The sequence below is a fragment of the Ursus americanus genome, chromosome 2, assembly GCF_024610735.1.
Source record: "Ursus americanus isolate L20-20 chromosome 2, mUrsAme1.1.p, whole genome shotgun sequence".
NCBI classification, from domain to species: domain Eukaryota; kingdom Metazoa; phylum Chordata; class Mammalia; order Carnivora; family Ursidae; genus Ursus; species Ursus americanus.
The window spans coordinates 58266908-58286526 of record NC_142128.1 but is presented as its reverse complement, the minus strand read 5'-3'; the positions used below and the strand labels follow the sequence as shown (position 1 = coordinate 58286526).

Here is a 19619-nt window from a genome sequence, read left to right as displayed (position 1 = left end):
AGTGGCTCCCTTCTCTATTTTTGACTCTTCCTTTAGCCAAGATTTTATAAGGAGTAAAGAAAAGATTGATTATTGATTTTAATTTTCCTTTAAAAATCTGTTCCCTAACTTGTGAAATACCGTAAAATAGTCAAAAGGTAGGTAGTAGGAGAGAAAGGACAAAAAGCCTAAAAGAAGAAAATCCACACGTTAGTTCTTCCGTCCCAGGGTATGGGAGCTTTGACAGTGTGCCAAGTTATCAATATTCATACATGACAAGCTGAAATCCACGAAGCCGAAACACATTCCTTCAGTAATGCATCTGCGGGGACGTGAAAAGGATTGGAAGAGATTGAAAGCTGAAAAAGCCATTGCTTTTCTAAAGTGTCCAAATGCTTCTTTCTACAGTGCCCTAGTTTTGTGAGCTCTGTCTTTAGCCTTAGGTCTATTTATTTCATTTTTTTGTTTGTCCTTATGATTTGGAAACATGATTAGAGCTTACAGTGAAAGATGAATTGGCTCAGGGAATTTATGCTTTGGTTTCAGGGAAGAAAATATAATTTTCAATCCAGATAGGATATATATTTTATATTCTTTATATTAAAGACACAAATAGAGTTACAGAAGAGAGGGAGAGAGAGAGAAAGGGGGGAGGAAGGGAGAACAGAACATAGAAAAGAAAGGAAGGAAGGAAGAAAGAAAGAAAGAAAAGGGAGGGAGGGAGGAAGAGAAGGAGAAGAGAGGAAGGAAAGAAGGAGGGAGGAAAGAGAGCAAAAAGCCAAGACATTCATAGCCTACGAAAGAGAAAACTGATGGAATAAATACATCAGTAACTGCAGATTAAAAATCAGTAATGATTTCTATATATCTAAACTGAATACAGAAATAGTCAAGATATTTCATACACCACAGAAGGAAGCTTTTTGCACATTTATTCTGCCTGGGAGAAAAGCAGAGCTAGAGGAGGAGGGCTCCTCATACGTAGCTGTATGGCTCACGAAGCGCCAAAGAGCCTCACGCCATTGCTATTTCACCGTCCTTGGGTGTACTCCTGGCAGAGTTTTTCTGAGAACTTATTTTAAAAGAATCTAGAGAAAGTTAGAAATGAATTTAATAGGTTCAAGTTTCCAGTCAGTGTTTTTCAGCGTGAGAAATAATTAAGAGGAAGATGTTTTATGCTTTGGTTGTTTGGTTTAGGTTTTTTTTTTTTTTTTTTTTTCCTTCTGAGTCTATAGCAAAAGGTTACATTTATGGAAGGTGGAAAAGAAAAGCTTTTTATATATTTAACTGTGCAAATATCAAAGTGTATGTCGTGGAACACCACTTCCTGCAACTTGAGAACTGGGTCTTTACAACTGTATTAAATGTTCTTTCTAGGGCTTTAAATTTCAATCAAAATTACACTTACTGAGAAAATGTCTTTTAATTCATATACGCGTTTGCTTCAAGATTCAATAAACATTAAAGGGCTGCGATCTCCTGGCATTCTACTTGGCACTGGATATGTAGCATTGAACAGGCATATACGCTCCTGGCAAGCTGGATGTTATGTTTAATAGAATAAATGGAGTATGAAGAATAATACAAATTAGGTACAGAATAATACAAAATAGGTACAGAATAATACAAAATTTTAAGTGAAAAAAGTACCATGAAAAGAATAAGTAAGTGGCATGAGAGGGGAAAAAAGGAGTTATTGGATTTATTTCGGAAAACAAGGGAGAACTCACTTAAAAAAAATAAGTGTTGCATTGCAAGGGGAGGATGGGCAGGGAACAAAAATGAATATGTAATATAAATAGCTCAAATATTGTTATGGATATTGAATACATTGTTTTTATTGGTTATTTACACAGATTAATACCTGTGTTTTACCAGTATTCCACATATACAAAGTCTTTGAAACAGCAGCAGTGTAAAAGTGTAAAGGATTGGAGGAGATAATGCTAAGTGAAATAAGTCAAGCAGAGAAAGACAATTATCATATGATTTCTCTCATCTATGGAACATAAGAACTAGGAAGATCGGTAGGGGAAGAAAGGGATAAAGAAAGGGGGGGTAATCAGAAGGGGGAATGAAACACGAGAGACTATGGACTATGAGAAACAAACTGAGGGCCTCAGAGGGGAAGGGGGTGGGAGAATGGGATAGACTGGTGATGGGTAGTAAGGAGGGCACGTATTGCATGGTGCACTGGGTGTTATATGCAACTAATGAATCATCGAGCCTTACATCGGAAACCGGGGATGTACTGTATGGTGACTAACATAATATAATAAAAAATCATTAAAAAAAAGTGTAAAGGATTGAGTGTAATAGATATATTTTGCAGAAAATCTCATAGGTACTAAATAATGAACATCAGAAAGGCATAAGTATCAAAATTAGATATACGGTGTAATAGTCTAAACACATGCATACAGTCTGAGCCTATTTCTCACAAGAACTAAGTATGGAAGATATTGCTACTCCCATTTTTCACATGAGAGAATGGTGCAGTATAGATGCCCTTCAACTCTTTCATGATCATACAGCTACGATAAAAACAAAGAATTATCTGATCACAGGGCCACATGGTTTTCCTTCATTATTTTACTGAGATGTTAAAACACACCAAAAAGAGTTTGAATAATGTGGGGAAAACACAAAGAGTGAAATCTTACATTTGCATCATGATTAGCCTGATTTCTGGGTAAAAATAAGGAAAAATGTTAATGATGCAAATCAAACACATTAAACTGACACACTTAACCCTTATTAAAACAACTTGTAGTTGGTTTTAACGAGCTTTTTTCAACAATTTTCTTGAGCAGCCTGTAAGAATCAAGTCAAACATGTTTTAATAATATTTTCCTTCTTGGTGGGTACTTGTTCTGTCAATATTGATAAAACCTGAGGATTTAAATACACTGATTGACACTTTAGAGTTGTTTATTTTTTTTCATTTTTATTTTACTATTTGGCTTTCTGCAACATTAGTACTTTATGAAGCTAAGAGCAGATGAATGAGCAGTCACCATTTATACACTCTAATGCTACTCTAGATATTTTATGATGATATCACTTTTATTTCCTGTTGCTGGTTAGAATTTCAAAACAATAACTGACCCAATTATGTTCGCAATCAGCTTCCGAGTACCCTAGTGAAATGACAATCTCTCCAGAAGGTATTCCATGCAGTATTTCAGTTCAAATCAAATATATCCACATCTAACCTTGTGCAATGAAGAATGAAAAAAAACTATTATAAAAAATATAATGAGCGTATACAAATATTATATAAAAATGTATCTATTTTCAATTGTAAACTGTGTGGATCTTTTATCTCCGTGAAATACCTGGAGCTAACCTAAGAAATTATAGTGAAGCTTTCAGAGCTAAGGTGAATTTTATTGCCGTGCACCCAAAAAATGTCTTTGTATTTATATAGCTTCGTGTTCTTTTGTGTTTCTAGAACCTCAACCTACTGGCTCACTCGCATCCAGTCTTTTCTCTACTGTAATGAGAACGGCCTCCTGGGCAGCTTTTCAGAAGAGACGCACTCGTGCACTTGCCCGAACGACCAGGTGGTCTGCACCGCGTTCCTGCCTTGCACGGTGGGCGACGCCTCCGCCTGCCTGACCTGCGCCCCTGACAACCGCACCCGCTGTGGCACCTGCAACACGGGCTACATGCTGAGCCAGGGGCTCTGCAAGCCTGAGGTCGCCGAGTCCACCGATCACTATATTGGCTTTGAGACTGACCTGCAAGACCTCGAGATGAAATACCTGTTGCAGAAGACGGACAGACGAATAGAAGTCCATGCCATTTTTATCAGCAACGACATGCGCCTCAATAGCTGGTTTGACCCCTCCTGGAGGAAGCGGATGCTCCTCACCTTGAAGAGTAACAAGTACAAGTCAAGTCTGGTCCATATGATCTTGGGTCTCTCCTTACAGATCTGCTTAACTAAAAACAGCACCTTGGAGCCCGTGCTGGCTGTGTACGTCAATCCCTTCGGAGGCAGCCACTCCGAGAGCTGGTTTATGCCTGTGAATGAAAACAGCTTTCCAGACTGGGAGCGGACTAAACTGGACCTCCCACTGCAGTGTTATAACTGGTCTCTGACTCTGGGCAACAAATGGAAGACATTTTTTGAGACAGTGCACATCTACCTGCGGAGTCGCATCAAGTCAAATGGCCCCAATGGCAATGAGAGCATTTACTACGAACCGCTGGAATTTATTGACCCTTCCCGGAACCTGGGTTATATGAAAATCAATAACATTCAAGTGTTTGGTTACAGCATGCACTTTGACCCTGAAGCAATTCGGGACTTGATTTTGCAGCTGGACTACCCCTATACTCAGGGATCCCAGGACTCAGCACTTTTGCAACTTCTAGAGATAAGAGACCGTGTAAATAAACTCTCCCCGCCTGGTCAGCGTCGTCTAGATCTTTTCTCTTGCTTGCTTCGTCATAGACTCAAGCTGTCTACTAGTGAGGTGGTGAGGATCCAATCTGCTCTGCAGGCGTTTAATGCCAAATTGCCAAACACAGTGGATTATGACACGACCAAATTATGTAGTTAACCATAAATGTCAAGCACAACCCAAAATCTTGAAGGAGTTTTTACAGTGCTTTTGTGGAACAGTTTATGTTTGGAAGAGTACATTTAAATTGTCTTTTCAATATCTGTCTTATATCAGTCAATAACATTGGATGGCAATTTACACACATGAACTTGCTGACAATGAATATATTATACTGCAGTTTTGGTTTATGAATGAAATAAATACTGACACCAGTCTAGAAGACATTCTACTTTTTACAATAAATTTCATTTGTAATTTTATATGTTCCGTGGCAATGCTTTTGTGCATTACATCCTCTAGAGGGAACATAAAAAGATACCAATAAAATTTTGTAGCTGAACAGTTATTAAAAAGAAGTGCTGTGGGATTCCTTTTTTCCATGAAATGAGTTTTATTTTGATATAGCTTGTTAGAACCTGGGGAAAATTCACCAAGAGTTTTTTAATGGAAACATTTGAAGGTCCCCTTCAATAGCCTTTAGAGAAAACCCAACTAGATAGAATATTTAATATTCGGTTGTATTTTTATGGTCAACAGCACAACGGCAGTGGTACCTTTATTACCTGTGCTTATAAATCATTCCTAGAGACACCGTCATTATTAAAACAAAGAGATAAACTATTTCCCGACTAAATATGAGAACATTCTGGCAAATATACAGAAAAACCAGTGTGATTATAAGCCCATGATGGAGAAAGTAAACCTCTTATTTCCTTAGCAAATTCCTTTGTCTTGCTTTCCTTTCCAAATTCTAATAACTGATAATCAGCATACCCTGCACAATCATTTTCATTTCAAACACTGAAAACCTAGTTATTCCAGCACTTTACCAAAGTCAGTAAAATAACATTTCTAGAATTCTCAAGTTGTAATGCATTGGTATAAAATCATTAATCAAATAAGTAATTCAGATGTAAATAGACTTTTTTTTCCTCTCAAAGAAGCTTTACTAAAATGTATTTTGAAGACCAAACTCATTCAATATAGAACTGATTTTAGTTCAGATTTTTGGCTTGAAATTTGTGTTCCCATATTACCCATGGTATAATATTAGACATATAATTTGTACTTTTTTACTAGGAATTTAAATTACATTTCTGTTTAGATATATGGGTGTATCTGTACACTGTAGTTATGATATTTACTATTCAGCTCTTGTTTAAATATTTCATAAAACAATTCTTGTAGTTGAAACAAATTCACTGTTCAGCCCAGCTTTCTTATTGAAGTCACAGAGTCATTTCTCGGGGCACTGAGAAAGGAACCCATCACATGAATTAAAAGAATAAGACTGATGACAAAAACATTACATAGACATTCTAGATTCTTGGGCTGTTTGTTTTTTATTCCAAAGTATTTTAGAACAAGTAGACAGTTCAGACAACCAATACTTACTCAACTTACCATAGGCAAGGCATTGTTTTTCCACCCAATATCTGAGTAGATGATTTTCTTTCTTTTTTTACCCAATTTTTCTGCTATTGTAGATATTTCCATAGAAAAACATATACAATTATTAAATGCCATATTTCTGTATCGTAATAGATATCCTCTTCATTTAATTCTGACAACGCTATGTTATGGATTATTATACCCATTTTCTTGGTGGAAACACACACACACACACACACACACACACACACACAAAACAAAAAACAGGCTCAACCTGGTTTTTTCAAATTCCCCAAGATCACAAACCAAGAAGGTGAAAGACCAAGATTCCAACACAGACTTTTCTGGAATGAATCTGTCCTCTTTTCACTGTATCACTGAGCTTTAAATGAACCATCCTATTTCTGTATTTAATCTTATCATATGTAAAGACTTATGGCAAAACAAGAATCAATTACACAATTGAGGTCTAAGTCATTATAAAACACTCTCACAGTATACTTGAACAATTAAATAAAACCAGAATTTATCATCCAAAATCAATCATCCACAGTATGATCAAACTTATCAAGTATAAACAATACATTTCAAAAGACATTCAGTATAAAAGTCAAAATTGCCACCAGGACTTTTTCCAGAAGAGTCTTGGAGGCCCAGATGTCCAGAGCCTCTGAGACCTATAAACCACCAAGCAACATGCATGGTCACCAAAGAACACTGAACAGCAATCACTCCCTGGAACGTAAGGAAATTGTCAGTAATGCTACTTCCTTTATGGCTCAGCTCTCTCTGACGTGGTTGGCTTAGGAGAGAGAAGATTCTACAGTCACAGGTAAGAAAGTACATAACTAGGCTTTTGTCCCGAGACTTCTTGTGCCTGGCATGTGTTGCCAGAAAAGTCCCATCAGATATGATCAAATTATCTGAGTTCCAATTGTCATTGTAACACTGTCCATGAATTCTTTACATCTCTGAGTCAATTTCCCCCCTCAAAGTGGAAAAGTGATATGAATGCCTTTCTCTGAACATTGTGTCTAAGATAACATGAATACACTATAAGTGAATACACCAAGAAAATTCTAGAGTGCTAGAGTTAAAGGATAAATAATCAATATACATTTTTACATTTCAGATATATTACCAGCTATTAAATAGTGTCCAAGAAAGCAATAGACAGTATGATCTAGCTTAATACAACATGTGTTTGCCAATGTATGGGGGGAAATGCAGTCTGTAAGCATTTCATTTTTCCTGAATTAACTTACATGTAGTCATTTTTGTTCATTGTTACTTGGGGAATTTGAAAAATTTTAATAAAAATAGCTTTACTGTCAAAATCTTCTCTAGAGCAAAAGATCAAGAGGTATATATGCAAAAGCATATTTTGAAAAGCAGGGTATTTGATTTCTTTTTCAGTATTTCTACTTCAGGTCTCTAAATTAGGGATTCATTGAATTTAATAAATGTTATGAAACTCGCAGTTCTGAAAATCAGATATTTATTAAGGATATATTTTCATCAGAAACATCTCTTACTGCTCTAGCTATTTTGATGACTAATATACTTTGACTTGCCTCCCTATCCCTGGATTCTCAAATTGATTTTTAGCAAGTTAAATCAATATTCAAATGATCACTGTCAGTGCACACACACACACACACACACACACAAGCACACACACATACACAAGCTAAAATAGCTGGTGGACTTCTCTAACTGTATTTAAATAATGCAAGAAAATTAATTTTCCTTCTCTTTTTTTTTGTGATTCTTGTCAAGATAGGAGGAAATATTTTGGAAAGAACCAAGAGCAGGTACTGCCCTCTAATCATACATGTCCTTTCTTTGTGAATGAGCCTCCTTTTTTTGTCATGAAGGATATTAATGATCTCTTCAGTTTGAACAGACCTAAAATTTGTTCATTTGAGGAAAATAAGCCATTTGAAACAATTTAAGATCAAAATAAAGCTATATATATTTACTAAAGTGGAAGTTACAGAATATAGAAATTCAACTGAAAAGGATATTAAGAAGTTTTGGAAACCTAGTAGAAAATACAACTTTATTTTAAATAATAAACTTTGCTTAAGAATTTAAAAAGCTACATATAGGTCTCTCAAATCAATGTGACAATTGAAAAAAAGAAGAACTTTTAAATAAATCAAGCTTAGAGAAACTGTAATAGCAATCTCGTTCTGATTCAATGCCTAGACCATTTAATTAGAATAATAATCCTTGAGTAAAATTGCATTTTCCCTTTGGTCATAAGTATGATATTTATCGTTTGAAACTACAAAGTCGCAGATGTTAAACTTGCGGTATTCTTAGGCAATAATTGGGCCATCAGCTGAATTTTTAACATCTGATGGTTTATATTTTGCCAAGCCCATTCACTGCACTACTGCCCTACTGCTTTTGACACTCCCCTTTCCTCTCCTCCATCAACACGACCAGAGTTATATTTCTACCTTCAGGTTTTCCTAGAGATAGAACTATAAAGTATAATTCAATCACTCCATAGTATTCCAATATTTGGTAAATATATCTTCACTGGCCATTTTTACCCATCTCCATTTCTTTAACATGTAGGTAACATTAGCTATTTTAATGAACCATGAGTGACTGATGAATTGGAATATCCATGTCAAATCATTTGATATTAAAGACATGCAGCCAAGTGTGGTAAATTAGTACACATAAATGAAATTCAATCTGAAATAAACACTCCACACTTGGAGTTATCTCATGTGCTAGGAGTCAGACTAACCATTTAATGACTAAAGTAACATTTCATTCTGTGATTATATAGCATAGCTATCACATAATAACTATCTTATATAAAAATGGATTAATTAAATACCTATGCAGTATTTACCATGAGTAAAAGCACTGTTCTGAGAGTAGAGTGAATACAAGGATTTCGGGGTAAGATAGTGACCTGATCAGAGATTTCTAACCTGCCTCTCCCTCCAACCAGCCCTATTATGGGTGTAAAAAAGTCCTGGGAGGGTCTTCAAAAGTGCAATGATGAAAAAAAAAAAGCACAATGATGAATAAGTAGGAAAAAAATTGGCCCATAAAAAGGATTTGTAGCAATAATACAGAACATGACACTCAAAATGTCAACAGTAATACATTTAAGTATTAATTATATATAACAGAAAACTGAAATCAATTTCATAATTTTACACAAAAGCATTTGAAAAGGCATCCCATACATTTTTGATTTTTGAAACAGATATATAGTTTTGTTTGTTCATTAATAGTAATGTGGACAGATTCTTTAAAATATACCAATTCCAAATCAGGAAAGTAAGGGAAAAAATAAGTAAAAACTCCTCTGTAGAGTGAATATGCTCTATATTTATGTAGATTCTATACTTAGTATTTAAGAGATCTAGGATAATTAACGTAAAACTTATTATAAGAATAAGAATAATAATGTTTAGAATACTTTTAACTAAACCACCAATGAGTTTGCAATGGGAACAAAAAGGCTTTTAATTTTTTATAGCAAAAACAAGCTACTAGACCCTTATTTCCAATATAGTTGGATACTTATCAACATAAATTGGAAAAGTTTTAATGCATAAGAAAAAACTTTAATGGAAAGGACAGAAACCTAACTAGATAAATATAAGAAATAAACTTAAAAACGTATTGCAAAGAAAAGTATAAAACGAAACTGACAGTTTGGGAAATATATATAATACTATCAGAAAAGTACACTAAACTATGTGTAAAAGATGTGAACTCCATTCCAAAGTAATGTTTAAGTTTACTTCCAGTTAAACAAAATTTAATGGAATCTTTTATTTATCATACACATAACACAATAATTTGAAAAATGAGAAAGAAATGGTTGGGAACAAATAAATCAATATGGAAATAAGACTAATCAATGGGAACATCCATTAAAAGACATTAAAATGTATAAGTGGTGGGAAAATGTAGTAAAAGAAATAAAGGAGGTGTGAAAGGGCATTTATGGGAAAATTATCATTTTACTTTTTTAAAGATTTTGTTTGTTCTTTAGGGAAAGAGAGAGAGAGAGCACGCATGAGGAGGGGGTAGAGGGAAGTGGGAGAAGGAGAGAGAGAATCTCAAGCAGACTCCACACTGAACACAGAGTCTGATGCAGGGCCGGATCCCAGGACCCCAAGATCATAACCTGAACCAAAACCGGTCATCTGCTGCCCAACCTACAGAGCCACACGAGCACCCTGATAAAATGGTTATCTTAAATAGTTAAGGGGAAGGTGGTTCCTACTGGCTGGGGCATTTGATTTTCTGTTTGGAGAAGGGGGGCTCATTAATCAAACGTATATCTTAAAGCAAAAGCAAAAAACAAATTAAATTCTAGTGTCTTAGGGAGTTAACATTATTAACAAGAAATAATGCAGTTACTAGCTGGGAGATCTTAGTGTTAGGAGGTCGTTCCCTAGGACAGAGATTTCCAACAGAAAGATAACTTCAGCCCCAATGCAAGCTATGAATGTAATTTAAAATTTTCTTACAGCCATGTTTTTTTAGAAAGTAGAAGAAAAGAGAAATACATTTTAACATATTTTAATTAAACCAGTGTATCTAAGATATTATAATTTCAAGTGTAATTAACAAGAAACATTATCAGTGGGATATTTGTATTATTTTTTGGTGCTGTCTCTTGGAAATTTGATATGTGTTTTACACATACCTCTCAGTTTGGACTAGCCACATTTCTAGGCCTCAGCAGTCACAAGTAGTCAATGGATACTGGTGACAGTGCAGTTCTACTGCGTGACTCTCATTCTTCTCGTGTGGCCTCAGCAGCCTCATCTATGAAGTGACTTTTTCTAGGTGGGAGAGTATCCTGCCATCTTGATTCAACTTCTTTATCAGTACTTTATAAGTTTTTGTTTGTCTATTTTCATTATCTTCATTTAAATATTTTTTAAGTCTTTTCCTATGTTTTACAGGGTGGTTAAAAACTGAACTAATTGAATAGCATGACTCTAGTTGCTCACTAATTGCTCCTCCCACACTTATCTTAACTATACTTCCTCCTTTATCCCAGGGTTGATGGGATAAAACACGGCCTCTGTGTTTCAGTTTCCATTTAATTTGTGGACTTGGACAATTTCTCCTGCTTTCTTACTACTTAGCTCTGCTTAAAAGGACAGTCGCATAGTTGTTTATTTAATTTGTCAACTTTAAATGTTTGTTAAGGAGCTTTTTTTATTGCTGAGTCCTCTGTGTTGATGGAAGTCCACAATTCATCTTCTTCTTCTAATTCCCTTTGATACTTTTCCAATCCGTCTTCTGCCTAGTCACCAGCAGGAACTTTTACATTATAAACCTTTTTAAGTGGTAATGTTACACATCTCTCTGCAGAATAAGGATCTAACTCTTTAGCTGGCATGTAATTCTTTTCTTAATCTAGCTCCTGGCTATTTCTCTATCCTCTGCTTTCAAAGTATTTGTTGCATATCAAACGATGCCTTCAGTGCAAAAGTGACATGCTCTTTCGTGCCTCCAGATATTTTCTTCTGCAGCATCTTGTCTTCTGCCTGCAACATTCTTTCATCCTCTACCACTGATCGCTTTCTAAAAAACAAAGTAGTAATAATTCCCATTCATGAGTCAGATAAAAAATCATCTCATATTTGAATTTATTCTTCATCTTTCCATTAGTAAGATGGATAGTCCTTTTTATACTCCAATTGCAACAACGTAAAAATGCTAGCCTTTTTGTTATTTTACAGTACTAATTTTTATAGACCCATTAGACTGTAGGTTTTTAGAAGGCAGAAACTGTGTGTACTCATATTTTTAAAATATTTAATGTTTACAGTTATTGACAATCCTGAAATCGAGTTTCTAGTACCCAGCAAACTTTGTAAGTCCAGTAACCGGTGGTTCCATGAATAAATGATATGGAAAGGTAGTTCTGAATTGAAAGATGCCGTAAAGATTCCTTGAAAGATTGTCATTAGTAACTATTTCAACCTCTTGCATTCCTTATATTATACTAAATTTGAAATCATCACAGCTAAGACTCAACAGTACAAAATAAGCAATTTTCTTTTCTTTTCTTCTAGATTTAAACATCATTATTCAATCCTTTAAATAGTATTCATTGGTCATTTTATCAACAAAATATGGCTGATCCCACTGCTAGAGCTTGGTATCATTTACCTGAGATATGTCATCTTTTAATATGTAATAAAAGGTGATGATTAAAACATTTATTTCAAATATAAATTTAGATGTCCTTCCCTTAACAAGCCATCTATATAGTACCCAATATAAAAGGGAAAAGAATGGAAAATGAGTAACTCCCTCCAGAAAATTCACTTCTTTGATTTTCATACAACAAAGCTAATAAAATTAATTGTTTTAAATAAAACATATTTGGTGGAAAATCACAATTACTTTAATAGTTGTTTTATTATTAACTTATTTTATAAATCTCTTAAAGTAAGTGGTCGATATTTACTATTTCCTATAATTGACAGCCCTCCTCTACTTTGAGGCCACTGAGGTAAAACACTGACTGGTGGAATCAATATTTCAAAAAACATAATTGGACTTTTGTATTTTCTTTTGCATTTTTGTATTTTTTAAAGGTAAAATTTAGCCATGCCAAATAATTTTCTAGATTTCCAGGCTCTCTAATATTTGTATAATTATTATACATAGCTTCAATAAATATAAAAGCATGTCTTTCTTTAAATATTAAAACTAACAAAAAATATTATACCTAAGCCATTTAAATACAGATTGTAGTTGTAAATATGTGAGATAAATTAATTCATTAAAATGTACTACTTATTACTTATAAGGAAGTATTGAGTGTATTAAATGTCTTTCCTCAGTTATACTTATGAAAACTCTGTCATGATCTTGAGTAGAAGAATGCTATACTCTAGTGTGCTATTTGTCTGATTTCATTTGGCCAGGAAAATTCTAGTAAGAAAAAAGACAATTTATAAAATACATATATATATCATATAATGTCCGTTATACAATAATTCACTGTTACGTTCTCTGACCACCAAAAACAACTTTACCAGAAAGTCTGTTATCGTCTATGTTAAAGTCACAGTTCAAAAAAATTCCTTCTGTAATAAAAATGTTCTCATCAACCTTTTGCATTAGATCTAATCATTATTTTCTTTTAAAATGGCAAAAATTTATATTACATGTACTAACCACAAATATATCCAGTTTTACCAGGAAATGAAATATATAGGAGGCAGAAGGATCCAGAAGTGGATTATAAAGTGATGCATATGAAATGAATTTAAGTATGGTTTTGTGTTTTTATATTTCTATTTAATATTGAACCAGGTTAAAAAAAAAAAAAGAAAAGAAAAAAGGGAGAAAAAAATACACACGACATGTTTCTACTCTCCAATTTGCCTCAGTCCCATCTGATTTTTTTTTTCTAAAAAGATTCTGTTACAAATTCTAATAACATTAACTTAGTTTCAAGTTGTAAACTACTTGCTTGCTTTTAATTAAAAAAAAATTCTAACATGTCTTCCTTATTCAAAATTTAATTGATTATTCAAAATTAATTTGGTGTAATAGAGAGCTTCAAGGCCCTGATGATCATTCACATTCCAGATTATTGCTTACTATTTTTTTTTTTTGCAATTAAGTCATTCCATTTCTATCAGTATTGACTCAATGATTAATTCATTTATCAAATAAACATTTACTAATACATGTCATAGACTGTGCTAGGGGTTGATCATACAAAGATTGTTAATGTGATCATTGCTCTTCAGGCCCTCAGTATGGTAAACAAAAAAATAAAATTAAGGAAATAAGAAAAAGAGTGGGGTGGAGGGAGTTTTTACCCTTTCACTTGTGTGTCTGTAATGAAAGGGTTAGTGTAAGTATACTAATAAAATTGATCATAATTCAGAAATTTAATTTTCTATTTTTGCTTTCATCTTATTTATATAATTAAACTTGACTATAATAAACATCTAGGTTCATGCAGAAAGCTCATGGAATTTTCTAAACTCCTTAAAAATAAACTCATGCAATATCCTTTCAATTAAATATGCTCATAATTAAATTTTATACATTAATAGCAAAATGATATGCAATAAAATATAATGTGTTAAATATACAAAGTAAAACATCGTAATTTGACTTTCAGTTTCAACAGTGACATAGAAAGAGCTTGAAAATCATCTCTTCTTTCCATACAATAAGAAAAACTAAACTCCCTGAAAATCAGTGACTTTTATTGAACTTATTAGAGAACTAGAGAACTGACTTTGCAGATCAAACCACAACCTCAGCGTCTGGAGAAAAAAGTGAATCCAGAGAATAAAAGCCAAGATATGCTTCTCTGGAGCAGAAGCTGCTGGAGCCATAAACTGGTGGGAACACCTCAATGGTAACTTTTATGAATTGCTTAAAGGTGGTCTTGGTCCAGCACAAAGTTAAGAACCTCCTGGGAGCATTCTTAGCTGCCCTATGACCCACCCCTCTTTGTGAATTTTACCTTTAGGACCAGCAACGGATTCTCATGGTGAAGATCAAAAACAATGACCACAGGTCTGACAGAGGGAGAGGAAGACAAATCATTGTGAAATATGCCCAATATAGCACATCTACATTTCAACAAAAAAATTACAAGGCATGCCAAAGAGGAAAAAAAAAAAAAACTGGAATTTTCTAACAGGGAATTTAAAATAACTATGTTTCACATGCTAAAAACTCTAACGGAAAAAGTAGAAAACATGCAAGAACATATTGATAATGTAAGCAGAGAGACAGAAATTCTAGTAAAGTATCAAAGGTAAATGGTTGAAAACAAAAACACCTGAAGAGAAAAGAAAAATGCCATTGATGAATTCATCAGTAGATTGTATGAAGTTGAGGAAAGAATCAAAGATTCATGGGTTTAAAGATACATCAATAGAAATTTCCCAAACTGAAAAGCAAAGAGAAAAAAGCAGTGAATGAAAAAAATAAATAAAAACACAATTGAACAATTGTGCATTATAATTTCTGTACCCCCAAATTGTATAGGTTTGATGCCCTAACCAGCAGTACCTTAAATGTGATTGTCTTTGGAGAGAGGGTGTTTAAGTTAAAATGCGGGTCATTAGTATGGGACCTAATCCAATATGAAGGATGTTCTTATAAGAGATTAAGTCACAGACACACACAGAATGAAGACCTTGTGAAGACACAGGGAGAAGACAGCCATCTCCTAGACAAGGAGAGAGGCCTCAGAAAAACAAATCATACGATTACCTTAATTTTGGACTTCTAGTTCCCAGAATTGTGAGAAAAAAAATTTCTGTTCTTTAAGCCACCCAGTCTGTGGCAACTTTATTATGGTAGCCCTCTCACACTGATATAACTATGGAACAATTTCAAAAGCTGTAACATAAAGATAATCAGAATAACAGAAGACAGAACAAAATATTTGAAGCAGTAATGACAAAGAACTCACCAAAATCAGTGATAGACAACAAATCACTGATCCAGGAAACTCAAAAATTACCAAATAGGATAAATATCAAAAATTCTAAACCTAGACAAATCATGTTTGAGCTGCAGAAAGTCAAAGACACCTAAAAAGTCTAAGGGAAGGGAAAAGACATTCTCATCCAACAAAACAACCCCTCCTCAACAACAACAACAACAAATGAGAGAATTAATTACTAACAAATTTCACATTTTTTTCTACAAAAAATATTTTAAAAACATTCTACAGGGAGAAGGAAAATTGTATGGGTCAGAAATTTGACCTATGTAAAGAAGAAGAGCATTAATAAAAGAACAAATGTGGGTAAGTAATTTCTTTTTCTTACTGTTGGTTGATCTAACAAATAACTGTTGAAACTATTAAAAGCAACAATATGATAGGCAATTATTATATATATATATATATATGTGTGAAATAAATGACAGCAATGTCATAAGAGATCAGAGGAAGGTATTGGAAATACTCTGTTACAAATTATCTGAATTAACATGATGCTGCATAGTGTTGTTTTTTAAAGTTGGAATTAAGACAGCAAAAATATGTATTATTCACTTTAGAACAACCGCTCGACATATATATCTTAAAAACAGTGTAACTGATGTGGTAAGAAAGGAGATAAAAGGGAATAACAAAATTCTGTTAAAACCAGAGAAGACAAAAACAGAGAGAAAAAAACCCATCCAAAAAAATAAGAATACAATTAATATAAAGTGATTATAAATATAGTAGCTATCAATGCAAATGTATTAATCAATTTAAGAGTGAATAGTCTCAATATGCCAATTAAATGTCTGATTGTCATAATCAATTAAACAGTACATTATTTCAAAGAAACCATTTTTAAATATAAAAAATCCAGATAGCTTAAAAGTAAAGGAATGACAAAAGATATACCATACTCACACCAATCGAAAGAAAGCTGGAATAGCTATAATTGCTGATGAAACAAGTTTTGGAACAAGGTAAATTATCAGAGATCAAGGTGGGTGCTGCATATTGAAAAAGCGGTCAGTTGTCCAAGGAGACATAAAGGGCCTAAGCTTGTATGTGCCTGAGAACAGGGCATCAAAGCACATAAGGCAACAATTGATAAAACTATAAGAACTAGACCAGTCTATAATTTGAGACTTCAACACCCCTCTTCCAGTAATTAATAGATAAAGCAGACAGAAGATTAATAAAAATATAGTTGACCTGAGTAGAACTATCAATCAAATTGTTCTAATCAACATTTATAGAGTACCCCATTCAACAACAATAGAATACATTTCTTAACATGATGAGACTGGGGCTCTGTATTTTTGAGAAGAGGCCACAAAGTGCCGTTTGTTACATCATATAAAGGGTACAAACAATCCACATGAATTATTGCTGTTTTTTGTTTGTTTTGCGATTTTATATATTTATTTGAGAGAGAGAGAGAGAGAGATAGCACAAGCGGGAGGGGCAGAGGGAGAAGGGGAGAGAGAAGTTCAAGCAGACTCCACACTGAACGGAGCCTGATTCAAGGCTCAATCTCAGGACCCTGAGATGATGACCTGAGCTGAAACCAAGAGTTGGACATTTAACCGACTGTGCCACCCAGATGCCCTGCATTATTGCGGTTGACGTTGCCCTTGATGATCTAGCTGAAATAGTGTTTGTAGGATTTGTGCACTATAAACCTGCTGTGTTCTCCCCTTTCCATATATACTCCATATATATATATAATATAAATATATAATATATATAAAATACCCTATATACTCATATATATTATATATACATATATAATACCATATAATACTCCATATTATATACTTTTTGGAAGAGAGTTACTTTTTCACCCCACACTTAAGGAGTGTGTAGTTATGCTCAACCTCCTTCAGAGCATAGGAGCTGCAAAATTTAATTGAAATTTTGCATGGGAAAAATGGCTCTTCTCCCTTATCTGTTTACATCAGTATGGAATCATGGATATTTATTTTATATTTTGGGTTATAACCTGATACCATTTATTGTATCCTCAGCTTTTGCTATAAAAAGTTCTTGAAGATGACCTCTGTGTGCCTTTCACCTGTCAGTATCATAGTGGTTTTGGTTTTGGTTTTTGAGCACCTTTTTACTCTGTCACTAACAAGATGCTTCCAGCTCACATGCATTTCCTATCTCGGTCCTAGAGTTAGCCATTTCTCCAAGCAGCTTTAGTTCCTTTTGTTGGAGAATAGCATTAGCAATCAAGATCTGGCCACTAGGGTGTGCTCATTGGCACAGAGTTGTTGTGGCTAGGCCTTATCAACTGAGAAAGCAAGGATACAAGGTTAATATAAAACAGTCAATTCTTTTTTATATACTAGCAATGAACAAAGGTCATTAGGTAAAAATTAAGGAAATCTGAATAAAGTACAAACTTTAGTTAATAATAATATTATATTATTTATTAATTGTAACAAAATACCATGCTAATATAAAGTGTTAATAATAGCAGAAATTGGGAGTGAAGTATATAGGAACATTATCTTCATAATTATTCCATAAGTTGAAATCTGTTCTAAGTAAAAGCTGATTTAGAAATAAGCCCATAAGACATTCTTGAAATGTCTTACTCAAAATTTCATAAGTACAAATAATTTTCAAACAAAAATCTTAACTCTTAAATAGCAATTTCCTGGAAAGTGTTGTTAATACATGTTCATTACCTCAAATTAATCTTCTTTTCCCTAAATATAAACCTTGCTAGCTAGATAGCATTTTTTTGCCTGACTTATAGCTAAGTGTGACTACATGTCTAAATTTTCAACCAGTGAAATGTGAATGGAAATCATATCAGCAACTCCCAACTCACTTGTTTAAGAGAAACTTGGCCTGGGCTCATTCTTGCTTTCCTCCCTGCCTATGAACGGTCATGAATGTTGCTGCCTGGAAAATCATGTTTCAAGGATAGCAGAATCCCTAACTATTCTGCAACGAATACTTTGAGTAGATCCCTTGTGTACCCATGAGATCCATGAGATCCTGTGTATACCCATACTATACATTATGGAAGAGAAAAATAAATTTCTCTCTTTTTTGAGTGATTCCATTTTAAGTATTTTAAAAATTATTCTTCAGCTTTCATTCTACTACTTTTTTCCAATGGATTCTCCGGTTGAATATCTAATGCGTTTTTATAGTAATGGGCACAAAATTTACAATTTACAAATTATAAGAAATGCTTTTAGCTTTTTATAAGAATATTTTCCAGAAATGCAAAACTTACACCCCTTTTATGGCCTCAAACTGTTTTGCTGTAATTCTTTTGATTGAGCTTTTTTGAAATTCCTTGTACAAGTATAGTAAGTAATCGAAATGACCGCCAGGTACTTTATGCTGCTGTAATAACATGTAAAACACAGTGGTTATTTTGGCTGTGAGCTTGTTTTGCTCTATACTAAAGGACTCAATATTGCTATAATTTTGTGTTTATGTCACTTTCACAAACATCAGCCTATCATTCAGGTACATAGTATCACATGGAATTGTTACAACACTCTTTTTAAAAAAAACATATTACTCTTGGTAAAGGTGGTTACAGAAAGGAAGTTATGACAACAAACTGTGCCTGAATTAAGACTTTATTTTCCAAGGGTCATTTGATATACTCAGTGATTAGAGAACATGAGATTTTGTACCTCTATAATATATGGTTGAATCAAATATGACTTATACTTAGGAAAATAGAACTCCACGGGACTACTATTAACCTAATTTTGCCTATTGTATATCAAGGATTTTGAAAGTATTTTCTAATCTTTGGAAACGCTTACCTAATACTAAATATCACTAGTTTGGGACCGTCTCACTTTCCTAATGTCTTTGGTGACATGCATCTACCTAAAATGGAAAGATTTTAGTTTGTTTAGTTCTGTTTACTCAGTTATTGAAACATATATTCATTTAGCTAACAACAACAACAACAAAATATGCCAAACATCAACCATGTGCCTATAGTATTGCTAAGTTCTGGGAATAAAACAATGGAAAACATAGACTTTGTGACTAAGTTTACTGGCTATAGATAATATTCTTTACTTCCTTCTTTTAATATTAAAACTCCTGGGGCGCCTGGGTGGCACAGTCATTAAGCGTCTGCCTTCGGCTCAGGGCGTGATCCCAGCATTCTGGCATTGAGCCCCACATCAGGCTTCTCCGCT

General features: G+C 33.9%; 1 protein-coding gene across 1 annotated transcript in view; it reads left to right on the top strand.

Annotated features, from left to right (window-relative positions):
- The window catches only part of BRINP3 (BMP/retinoic acid inducible neural specific 3), a 376973-nt gene extending 372069 nt beyond the window's left edge, over nucleotides 1–4904 (top strand). Inside the window, exon 8 of the mRNA XM_087856398.1 lies at nucleotides 3434–4904. Coding sequence (XP_087712524.1) covers nucleotides 3434–4550 — 1117 coding nt within the window. The 3' untranslated portion in view covers nucleotides 4551–4904. The remainder of the gene's footprint in view (nucleotides 1–3433) is intronic.
- Nucleotides 4905–19619: the final 14715 nt, after the last annotated feature.